Source organism: Acromyrmex echinatior, chromosome 9 (assembly GCF_024713525.1).
Source record: "Acromyrmex echinatior isolate Ae372 chromosome 9, ASM2471352v2, whole genome shotgun sequence".
NCBI classification, from domain to species: domain Eukaryota; kingdom Metazoa; phylum Arthropoda; class Insecta; order Hymenoptera; family Formicidae; genus Acromyrmex; species Acromyrmex echinatior.
The window spans coordinates 1,197,821-1,210,055 of record NC_141860.1 but is presented as its reverse complement, the minus strand read 5'-3'; the positions used below and the strand labels follow the sequence as shown (position 1 = coordinate 1,210,055).

The window sequence follows — 12,235 nt, the reverse complement described above, 5'->3', positions numbered from 1 at the left end:
ACTTTGGGGAAAAAAGTTTCAGACAAAAGTCTTAGGTTTTTTTCCTGGCTATTCAATCGTGACCTGAGATTTGACCTTGACCGTGACCTTGAATGTCATTTCAAAGTCAAATTTACTTTTTTAAATAGGAACACATATTTTTGACCACAGGAATGGAAACAGAGGAAAATTTTACGTCCGCCTGTGACTTTGATCATGACCTTGACCATGCCCTTGAAGGTCAGTTCAACGTCAAGTTGACATTGTCAATGGAAATTCCTGTAAATTGGTATCTAGGGGTTTTCGGGGTCGCTGATTGCGATTTTGAAGTCGATTTTCAAAAATTCAAGATGGTAGATCCAATATGGCTGACGAAATTTGAAAAAACTATTGAATTTTTCTGCAAATTGGTATTTGGGGGTTTTCGTGGTCGCTGATTATGAATCTGAAGTCCGTTTTCAAAAATTGAAGATGGCGGATCCAATATGGTGGACGAATTATTGAATTTTCCTTTAATTTGAATCTAGGAATGTTTTGTGTTGCTGATAACGTCTAGGATCTGCTATACCTGAAAAAGTAAGGTACACCCAGGATGTGCCACGGGGAGACTCCTAAGTACGATTTACATCCCATTTTTTTAACTTTTTTTATTTTATTGTTTTTTTTTTGGTTTATAAATTTTTTTGTGTTTTTTTTTGTTTTCTTTTTATTTTTTATGATGAAGTGAGTACCCAGCCAACTAAGGCAAGATGAAGTGAGCACCCAGCCAACTAAGACAAGATGAAGTGAGCACCCAGCCAACTAAGGTAAGTGTTAATGTAGCGGGTTAAGATGATCTTTGTACACAAGCTTTTAAGTGTGTCATCTTAAAATTACTCTCTTCAAAGCTTGTGTTCAAAGTGATTACCGTCAACTTCTTGACAAAACGCCATCCGATCGTAAAAACTTGATACTGCCCTCTCAATCATGTCTTGTTCAATGGCAGTGATTTCATCGTGTATTCGCTGTTTAAATTCTTCAATATTCGCCGGTTTTGTTCGATACACTCTTTGAGATAACCCCATAAGAAGTAGTCAAGTGGTAAGATCTGGTGATCTCGCTGGCCATTCTATCATTCCTCGCCGACCTATCCACCTGCCTGCGAACACTTCTTGTAGATAATTTCGAATATCTCTTGCGTAATGTGGTGCTGCACCATCTTGCTGAAACCAAGTGTGATCGAAATGAACTCCTGCAAAGACCTGAATAGCGGAGACAATTTGGTTTCTCAACAACTCCTCATATTTTCGTCCATCAAGATTACTCTCAATGAAGAAGGGACCAATTATCGTATTGTTTATAATTCCGGCCCATATGTTCACTTTTTGAGGATATTGAGTGGAGCGACTATCGATAATCCATTCTGGGTTGCTCTCACTCCAATAAGACATGTTATGCCTATTTGATGCTACCATTCAGAAAGAATGTGGCTTCATCTGAAAATACGATGCGCTTCAAGAAATTAGCGTCAGCATCCATCCTGTCCATCATCAACTCCGCAAACTGTACGCGCTTATCAGGATCATCGTCATTTAATTTTTGTACAAACTTTACTTTGTAAGGATGGAATTTCAGCATTTTTGTTAGAATCCGTTGCACCGAACCATAAGATAAATCATGCTGCTGCTGCAATTTTCGAATAGTATTATGAGGATCTTCCGTAATAGAGAGAGCCACATTTAACTGATTTAATTCAGTGGATATTGTTACTGGACGACCTGATTTTGGGAGATTTTTTACACTGCCAGTTTCACGGAATCGTTTCACAGTTTTATAAACAGTCGCTTTTGAGATTTGTTCTTGTCCTACCCTAAATGATTCATTGAATAAATGTACAACATTTTCAAATGATCTCTCCTTGTCACCCCAGCCTCTCATCATCAAAATGGTTATTCGCTCACGTTCAGTTAGCAGTGCCATTTCAAAATCCAATAGTAAACACTTAAGGTCAAATAATTTGAATAGAGTAGAAAATAATTCAGAACAATGGAGATCTTGGTAAAAATGCCTTCAACAAAAAAATATTCAAAGTAACCGTAGCCTTTTTCCTACTTAACAAAAGTAGGAAGAAGACACAAAGGCTTCATTAATTAAATTTAAAATCAGGTCGTCCAGTAACAATATCCACTGAATTAAATCAGTTAAATGTGGCTCTCTTACGGAAAGATCCTCATAATACGATTCGAAAATTGCAGCAGCAGCATGATTTATCTTATGGTTCGGTGAAACGGATTCTAACAAAAATGCTGAAATTCCATCCTTACAAAGTAAAGCTTGTACAAGAATTAAATGACGATGATCCTGATAAGCGCGTTCAGTTTGCGAAGTTGATGATGGACAGGATGGATGCTGACGCTAATTTCTTGAAGCGCATCGTATTTTCAAATGAAGCCACATTCTTTCTGAATGGTAGCATCAAATAGGCATAACATGTCTTATTGGAGTGAGAGCAACCCAGAATGGATTATCGATAGTCGCTCCACTCAATATCCTCAAAAAGTGAACGTATGGGCCGGAATTATAAACAATACGATAATTGGTCCCTTCTTCATTGAGGGTAATCTTGATGGACGAAAATATGAGGAGTTGTTGAGAAACTAAATTGTCCCCGCTATTCAGGTCTTTGCAGGGGTTCATTTCGATCACACTTGGTTTCAGCAAGATGGTGCAGCACCACATTACGCAAGAGATATTCGAAATTACTTACAAGAAGTGTTGGCAGGCAGGTGGATAGGTCGGCGAGGAGTGATTGAATGGCCAGCGAGATCATCAGATCTTACGCCACTTGACTACTTCTTATGGGACTATCTCAAAGATAGAGTGTATCGGACAAAACCGGCGAATATTGAGGAACTTAAACAGCGAATACGCGATGAAATCATTACCATTGAAAAAGATATGATTGAGAGGGCAGTATCAAGTTTTTACGATTGGATAGCGTTTTGTCAAGAAGTTGACGGTAATCACTTTGAACACAAGCTTTGAAGAGAGTAATTTTAAGATGACACACTTAAAAGCTTGTGTACAAAGATCATCTTAACTCGCTACATTAACACTTACCTTAGTTGGCTGGGTGCTCACTTCATCTTGTCTTAGTTGGCTGGGTGCTCACTTCATCTTGCCTTAGTTGGCTGGGTACTCACTTCATCATAAAAAATAAAAAGAAAACAAAAAAAACAGAAAAAAATTTTAAAAACAAAAAAAAACAATAAAATAAAAAAAGTTAAAAAAAAATGGGATGTAAATCGTACTTAGGAGTCTCCCCGTGGCACATCTTGGGTGTACCTTACTTTTTCAGGTATAGCAGATCCTAGATGTTATCAGCAACACAAAACATTCCTAGATTCAAATTAAAGGAAAATTCAATAATTTTTTTTTAATTCGTCCACCATATTGGATCCGCTATCTTCAATTTTTGAAAACGGACTTCAGATTCATAATCAGCGACCACGAAAACCCCCAGATACCAATTTGCAGAAAAATTCAATAGTTTTTTCAAATTTCGTCAGCCATATTGGATCCACCATCTTGAATTTTTGAAAATCGACTTCAAAATCGCAATCAGCGACCCCGAAAACCCCTAGATATCAATTTACAGGAATTTCCATTGACAATGTCAACTTGACGTTGAACTGACCTTCAAGGGCATGGTCAAGGTCATGATCAAAGTCACAGGCGGACGTAAAATTTTCCACTGTTTCCATTCCTGTGGTCAAAAATATGTGTTCCTATTTAAAAAAGTAAATTTGACTTTGAAATGACATTCAAGGTCACGGTCAAGGTCAAATCTCAGGTCACGATTGAATAGCCAGGAAAAAAACCTAAGACTTTTATCTGAAACTTTTTTCCCCAAAGTGTATTCCTCCACAGTTATTTGGCCGTTTCCATACTTTTGGATCACCCTGTATAATATGATGCAAAAAGGTTAAAGTTATTTAGGAGAAAAGAAACTCTCCTTGATAAGAGAGACGCGAAGCTAAAAATAGTTATAATAAAAGCAAAAAAGCGGAGTAAGCAAAATAATAATTTATTACAGAATTCTTGGAGTTGATCTCGCCATTGGACGGATGATCAACTCATCGTACAATATTGAAAAGTTTACGCAAAATTCGGATGTTTACTTCGAGAAGATAGGGAAAATCCCGAAGTCCATTGGAAGTTAGTCATACATACGGATGTGACAGCATTAATTAATTAGCGGTATTGCAGGAAAATGTTCGCAAAGCGGAAGAAATGTGTGAGTACACTATTCCGCATGTGAATACATGTAAAAATTTATATACGATCGCTCAAAAGGGCCATGATAGAGTTAAAAATTTAATAGTCGCTATTCAAATAATTTACAAGTAAATAAAAGACATGGACTAATAGACGGATTAGGAACCATAGAGCAAAGACGTTATGAGTATTTGGAACAATGGACGCTAACGACGAAAAAGTTATTAATGAACAACTAACGTTTTTACATAATGGGAATGCGCTAACTCGATATATTATAAGCAATCAACTCAAAATCATAAATTCAACAATTAGTCACATATACAATTTAGAGCACGCAGTAGAGAATAATGAAGATAAATTAGCCGAAGCAGGAAAAATCACGAAATAGGGATTAATATTCAATCAACAAGAGTTAGATGAATATTTTACACTAATATTTTACATGACAACTAATGATTTGATACGCGAAACGGAAGATGTATTAAAATATTTAACATACGCTAAGGAAGGAATTTTACCAATAATTTTATCCATTAATGTCTATAAAACATATAATAGATAATCTTAGGGAAGCAGCCGCGACCTTACTAGAAGGATTATATTTTCCATTTACATTAAATGAGCAAGAATGGATTAATATCGAAGAAGTGATTAAAATTAGCGCCTTTTGCAACGAAAATATATGCAGTGTTGCGATTCCCATTAACAGCGTCACCGGTATATGAAATACTACACGATTACCGATGACCATGATAGTACTTGTTTGAATAAATGTCAATAACCTATAGCAATAAGACTGAACAACATACATATATACGTTATAGACAACGATCTTCATGAATGTATTAAAATAATTCGAATTAGCTATGCGAGCGAAGCTTTGCTGTAAATAGAATAACTCCCAAAGCGATTTGTCAAGTACAATTATATAATACTTAAGACATGAGCAGCATTATAAATATTGTGATTATAAATATGTATCATCTCAGAATGTAATTTGGAAAAGACTTGAGAATTCTCGGTAATATTCTACATCTACAAAAGAAGTAATAAATATAAAGTGCAAAAATTCCTCAGAGGTAAAAGAAACTGTAACAGACAAAATAGTATTACAGGATGACTGTAGAATAATTACAATGAATATCGTCATAAAATCACAATTATCCGAATTACGACGATAGATTCCTATTTACCAAGTATGAACATAATACTATTACGAGACGTACGACTACTTGAAAATAAGACAGAACAGATAAAGCTAAAACAACTTGTTCGAGATCTAACTGAATTGAAATATCTAGGTATGAAATTAAATAAAATACATGAAGAGTTACAAAGTGATAAAAAATTCTACAAACAAAAACAATTTATTTATCCCATGGCGACTAGCGGAATAATTATTGTTATTATGTTAACAATATTAACTCATTTTTTATGCAAAAAATAAAAAGAAGCTCAATCCTACCTTCACTATCTTAAATTATAGGAAGGATGAAAATTTATACAATATATACTATGATAGCGGATGATTATATGATAGCAGAAAACTTCGTGCCATCTATCATTACTTATTTTTCGTCTAAAATGGGGGAGGGATGTTGTAACAACTCAACTATTAGGTGTATAACTTTGCTTATACCTTTTTCGTATAAATGGCTTTAGCGGTAAGTGAAATAAATAGATCATAGACGTCACACAATAAACTTGGGCATCTGTCAACATAACCACATAGAAACATTAGTCGATTTGTGTCTGCATCATAAAGTTATTCTCGAAAATGTCAATTTACGAGCCAAATTCTTGTCATTTGCGGGAGGTTTTAATTTTCTGTTTCAATATGAAAAAATCTGCGGCTGAGGCTCATCGAATGCTCTCAAATATTTATGGTGAAGCCGCTATTAGTGAAAGAACGTGTCGTAAGTGATTTCAACGCTTCAAGAACGATGATTTTCACGTCGAAGACCAGCATAGCGATGGAAGAGAGAAGGTTTTCGAAAATGCAGAATTGAAGACATTACTTGATCAAGACTCTTGTCAAAATCAAAAAGAATTGGCACGATCATTAGGAATGACTCAACCAGCCATTTCAAAACGTCTCAAAGCCATAGGAATGATTCAGAAACAAGGAAATTGGGTGCCGTACGAGTTGAAGCCGAGAGATGTTGAACGGCGTTTGTTTGCTTGTGAACAGCTGCATTGTGACTGGGGACGGGTTCATTACGATAATCCCAAGCGCAGAAAATCATGGGGAGTTCCCGGCCATGCTTCCACGGCCAAACCGAATATTCACGGCTCCAAGATCATGCTCTGTATTTGGTGGGACCAGCTCGGCGTAGTATATTATGAGCTGTTAAAACCGACTGAAACAATCACAGGCGATCAGTATCGAACACAATTGATGCGTTTGAGCCGAGCATTGAAAGACAAACGGCCGCAATACAACGAGAGACACGATAAAGTGATTTTGCATGCTCGACCCCATGTTGCGAAAGTGGTCAAGACATACTTGGAAACGTTGAAATGGGAAGTCCTACCCCACCCGCCGTATTCTCCAGACGTTGCTCCCTCTGACTATCACTTATTTCGATCAATGACACACGACCTGGCTGACCAGCACTTCCGGTCTTATGAAGAAGTAAAAAATTGGATCGATTCGTGGATTGCCTCAAAAGATGACCAGTTTTTTCGACGCGGGATTCGTATGCTGCTCGAAAGATGGGAGAAAGTAGTGGCCAGCGATGGACAATACTTTGAATCATAAATGTATAACCAGTTTTTTACAATAAAGCCTCGAATTTCGGAAAAAAAGGTATAAGCAAAATTATACGCCTTATACAACTAAAATTTAAAATAACATTTAATCATGTAGTAATCCGAATTGCATTAATATATTTTTAATTATTTTTTTGCGGAATATCGATCCAATTCAAATAATTTAAGAAACGCTTTATTCGCGATTGTGAATATGTTTCAGTAGAACAGTTGCGATGAATTAAACCATGCATGAATACTGTATCGCATAATTACAAGAGATGCCAAATGCGATCGGTCAGCACCGACCGCAATTGACAATGGAACCAGGGCAAGCCCCAATTAAACTGACCAGCTCAGCATCTTAGAATAAGATATATACCCGCTTCTTGGACCGAGAAAACAGAAGTCAAGTAAGCGCGGATACAATATCTTGCGTAATCAAAAAGTACCACTCTATAAGTGGGAACGGCCGATATCTCTCGATAACGTGATACCCGAGCCACGATAAAGTCATTGATTGTATGATAAATTGATCAACAAGCAAGTTGTGTATTATTAGTGAGTAAAAAACCATTCTGAGATTCTTCTAACCCCACGACCTGAATCCTCGTTATTATCCCTATGAGGAGTATAACAGTAATTACATTGTAATTATATTTGGTCTTTGAATAAGTTGTTACGTGCTTCAATTCGAGTTCTAATACATCATTGATTTCGGAATTAGTCGACATTAGAGCCGTGAAAAATTCTGAAACATCTTGTATTCGTTATTCAAAATGTTCTCTGACAGATCTTCTAATCGCTAGAATATTGCAACACTTACGCTCAGCATACGCGCAGATAGTATCAATGGGTTCGATATTTTATTTTTCAGTATTTGTTGCCTGATGATGACCCAATAAAACCTACATTGCAATATTACATTAGCGTAACACGAAACATGATCGTCATTGCGTCAGAAGCTGTATATTTTCCATGTATACTTTCTGGACTCTTTCCAATTATACTTTCTGGTTCCTCGCAACCATAATTCTGTACATCATCAATGATATTAGGTATAGCCCATCGACAGTTGTGAACTTTCACAGTCTTTTTCTAGAACGAATTGATTTGTGATAGCTGAGCTTTGAACACAGACCTCAGTCGATTATATTCTACAATGACTCCCGAGTTTGCTTTAACGGATGCCGGATTAAAATTTATCAAATGTATCTTCCAGTGTACTCACTCGTGACAAACCTATATAGGCATGACCATCACTGAACACACTCGTTCCTAGATCCATCATTGTATTTTTATACGTAATTCCTTGATTTTTGTGTAGTTATTTCATAACTGAGAGACAATGGAAATTATTTCCGAACCACCATTTTGTGAAATACTTTGAATTTAATATCTACTTTTGTTATTGTGATTTCTTTGTTATCTGAAATAACTATTTTAATGGAATCAACGATTTCCGTCAATAGAGCGATTAACTGCAATTATATTGTCTATTGTTCCATTGACAAATCCCAAAGTTACATCAATGTTTCGTTGAATCATCATTTTAGCGTCAATTTTAATCTCTATTACTCTTTCAATATTAGCTGTTTCCGAAACTTTGTCATCTTTTTCTTCTAAAATTTTGTACATTTTTTTTTCCATTGCTAGAACACAATTGACATCATCTCTGTTATCAGTACAATTTCATCACCGTCAATTTTATCGAGCATTGTCGTGTTCAAAACCTTGCACAAATAACACGTGAGTAAACATGTTGTATCAACCAAAAATAATTGATTGTAATTGATTCATATAAATGCAAAGTTTTTTCAATCTTTCGTCGCAACTATTTCCTTTGAAATTGGATTTTTTTTGACTGAAGAATATTGATATCAGAATCCATTAATAAATCTCGTATTCTAGAAAGTATATCATGATATCTGTTATCACATTTTTGTCGCATATTAATCAAGAGTTCGTCGTAATCGAACAATCTCCACAAATGAGATCCATTATGGTACCTAAATACTTATGAATTTCTGATCGAGACGAACGGAGAATGTTCTTTTACTGAGGAGAAAGCTGTAATAAGTCTCCAAAGAGAAGAATGTTTTCTACCAAAGAAACCATCATCTATATCTGTCATATCAAAGATTTCACATAATTGTAGACTAACTTATCAAAGATAAACATAAATGTCACATTCGAAAATCATGAATACTTCATCGATTATAAATAATTCGACTCTAATAATTCGATTCTAAATAAGTCTTTAATTTATTTCTCAAAGTTTTCAAACTATGTCTGACAAGTGCGTATATTTTGCCGTAGATTCATAGGTGATAGATAGCTGAAATATTCTATGAATCATCAAGCCATCGATATTGAATGCTGCGATACCTGTGAGAACAGGAAGTAGCTTCTTTAAATGTATTCTGATCCAATATTTAATCATTTCAATAAGAAAACTTTTTTCTGTACTACCTTCGCCATTTACGCATAATCTGATTTTTATTTTGTAAAATTTGACATACTGTATCGAAGACTTTTTTCTGGTCTTCGTTCAATCGCGACATCATTTGCGATAAATCAATCGGGGCGTCAATCTTACCAAAATTTATCAGATCTTTCATCGTGTTGTCAGCTTCTATCGGATTGCAATCCAGTTCATTGTCATCAAATTTATCTCCTTCTGCTGTTTTCAAATCATTTTCGCGCTTCTCGATTAATTCGCAAAGCGTTCAAAAGCTGACTGTATTTCATCGAGCGTTTCGTGATATTTCATCGCCTTCGTCAAAGCAGACGCTGAATCTTAAAAGCATCCGTGTCACATATGCACGTCTGATTTCATTCAAATCTCTTCACGGTTTTAACAAAAGAAGCAGCGAGTAAAAATATTTTTCGGGTTCAGTTTTTACATTAAATTGATAATGGTTAATTAAATAACACCTTCGTTTTTTTTTTACCAGGTATACAAGTATGAAGTGTGGATTTGAGACAACAGATGGTGCAGTGTGTAGTATAAAGATTTGACATATATGCCATTTTGTTGTGCCATTAACAAGTGTCAAACGCGCATAAGTGATAAATTGAAAAAGTGCATAGTATTTTGCTGTGTTCAATATGTTGAAATTTGTGCCAAATAAAGAGCATTCGCGGACAGCATTAATTTTTTGTTTTCATTTGAAGAAAACTGCTGCTGAATCATACCGATTACTTCGAGAAGCTTATGGTGAACATGCTCCATCGCAAGATACGTATGAACGATGGTTTCGGCGTTTCAAAAGTGGTGATTTCGATGTTGCAGACAAGGAACACGGAAAACCGTCAAAAAGGTACGAAGATGTAGAATTGCAAGCATTGTTGGACGAAGACGATTTACAAACATAAAAACAACTCGCAGAACAATTAAGCGTTAGTCAACAAGCTGTTTCCAATCGCCTATGAGAGATGGGAAAGATTCAGAAGGTCGACAGATGGATATCACATGAGTTGAACGAGAGGCAGATGGAGAGGCGCAAAAACACATGTGAAATTTTGCTCAAACGATACAAAAGAAAGTCGTTCTTGCATCGTATTGTTACTGGGGATGAAAAGTGGATATATTTTGAGAATCCCAAGCGCAAAAAATCATGGGTATACCCACGCACCATCCACATCGACCGCAAGACCGAATCGCTTTGGCAGGAAGACGATGCTCTGTGTTTAGTGGGAAGGGTATGGTCTATTATAAGCTGTTAAAGCCTGCTGAAACGGTTAATACCAAACGCTACAAACAACAATTGATCGATTTAAACCGTTCGCTATTCAAAAAACGACCAGAATATCGAAAAAGGCAACACAAGATCATTTTTCTCCATGATAATGTTCCATCACATATGGCAAAACCAGTTCGCGACACGTTGGAAGCACTCAGCTGGGAAGTGCTAGTCCATGCGGTTTACTCACCAGACTTGGCTCCTTCCGATTACTACTTGTTTGCATCGATGGGTCACTTGCTGAGCTGCGCTTTGGTTCGTGACGAAGATGTGAAAAAATGGCTCGATGAATGGCTCGTGGCAAAAGGGGAAGATTTTTACTGGCGTGGTATCTACAAATTACCCGAAAGATGGGAAAAATATATAACTAGCAATGGAGCATACTTTGAATAAACCACTTTTTATCATTCTTCCGAATTTAACGTATTTTTTTCGAAAAAAAATCCGCATTTCATATTTGTACACCTGGTAAATAAATCCGATACAAGTTTATAATATTCATCTTTTTCATTTTCAGTCTCGTAATTTCCCAAAATCTAGCAAAATCGTACAAATTCAATGATTCTAATTCCTTAGGACTGCTTGGATAGTAATAGTCGATGAACGACGGACAATAAATATTCGTAGAGTTTTCATCGAGAGCTTTAATTTCATTAAATTTTAACTTTTCTGCTTCTCATCTCATTAACATCAATCCATTTGACAATGGTATCACTGTCTGTACCATACAAGGGATTCCCTAGCAGTCTGTCTGCAGCTTCTAAAGCATCACATTCTCTGTTATTTGATGAACGCATCGCAAATTTCCACAGTTTCGATGCCAAGAGCCTATTGGAATATATCATTGCAAAGTCTATATTGCATTTCTCCTACTTTGTCGTGTATTTTGTTAAATACGAGTTTAAAAACTCTGATTTTTCTTCAATAAATTGTATGTCCATAATACCTTCCCGGACTAACTTGACAGCCAGATTATAATCATTGATAAACCTTTCCGACTTTTTGCGAGGAAGATTATACAATCTGCTCTTACTGTATAAAGTTTTTCTGCCCATTATCGAAGCAATGAGGTCTCTTAAAACGAAATTGTCAGTAACTGGCTGAGGAAAATCGAACCGATATTTTCTGTAAATATTCGTTTCGGTATTTTTCGTACGCATGCAATATGAGTTATGTTTATGATTTTGATCCCTTATAATCGTTTCATACAACATTGGCGAAACGTTTTCATCTGGAATTTCGCACGTCACGTATTTTCGAATAAACGCAACAACTTCTTCATCTGGCGATTTTCTTAGCACTAGAGCATCTTTTATCCAAATCATACAAAGCACGTGCTGGATACCTCTCTTTTGATATTCCAGTTACCATAAATAGTGAAGAATCTCTCCTATTAGGTTATCGGACGAACAAATAAAATCAATTAAGGTTTTAAATTTTATACACATGAATCTAGACGTACTTACAGGATCATAAGCGATTGATTAGCTAATAAGCAA

General features: G+C 35.9%; 1 protein-coding gene across 1 annotated transcript; it reads right to left on the bottom strand.

Annotated features, from left to right (window-relative positions):
- Nucleotides 1-1,416: 1,416 nt before the first annotated feature.
- LOC147908476 (uncharacterized) lies at nucleotides 1,417-1,938 on the bottom strand. The gene has a single exon (XM_087409427.1). It carries the CDS (start codon nucleotides 1,936-1,938, stop codon nucleotides 1,417-1,419), a length of 522 nt encoding a protein of 173 aa, XP_087265553.1.
- Nucleotides 1,939-12,235: the final 10,297 nt, after the last annotated feature.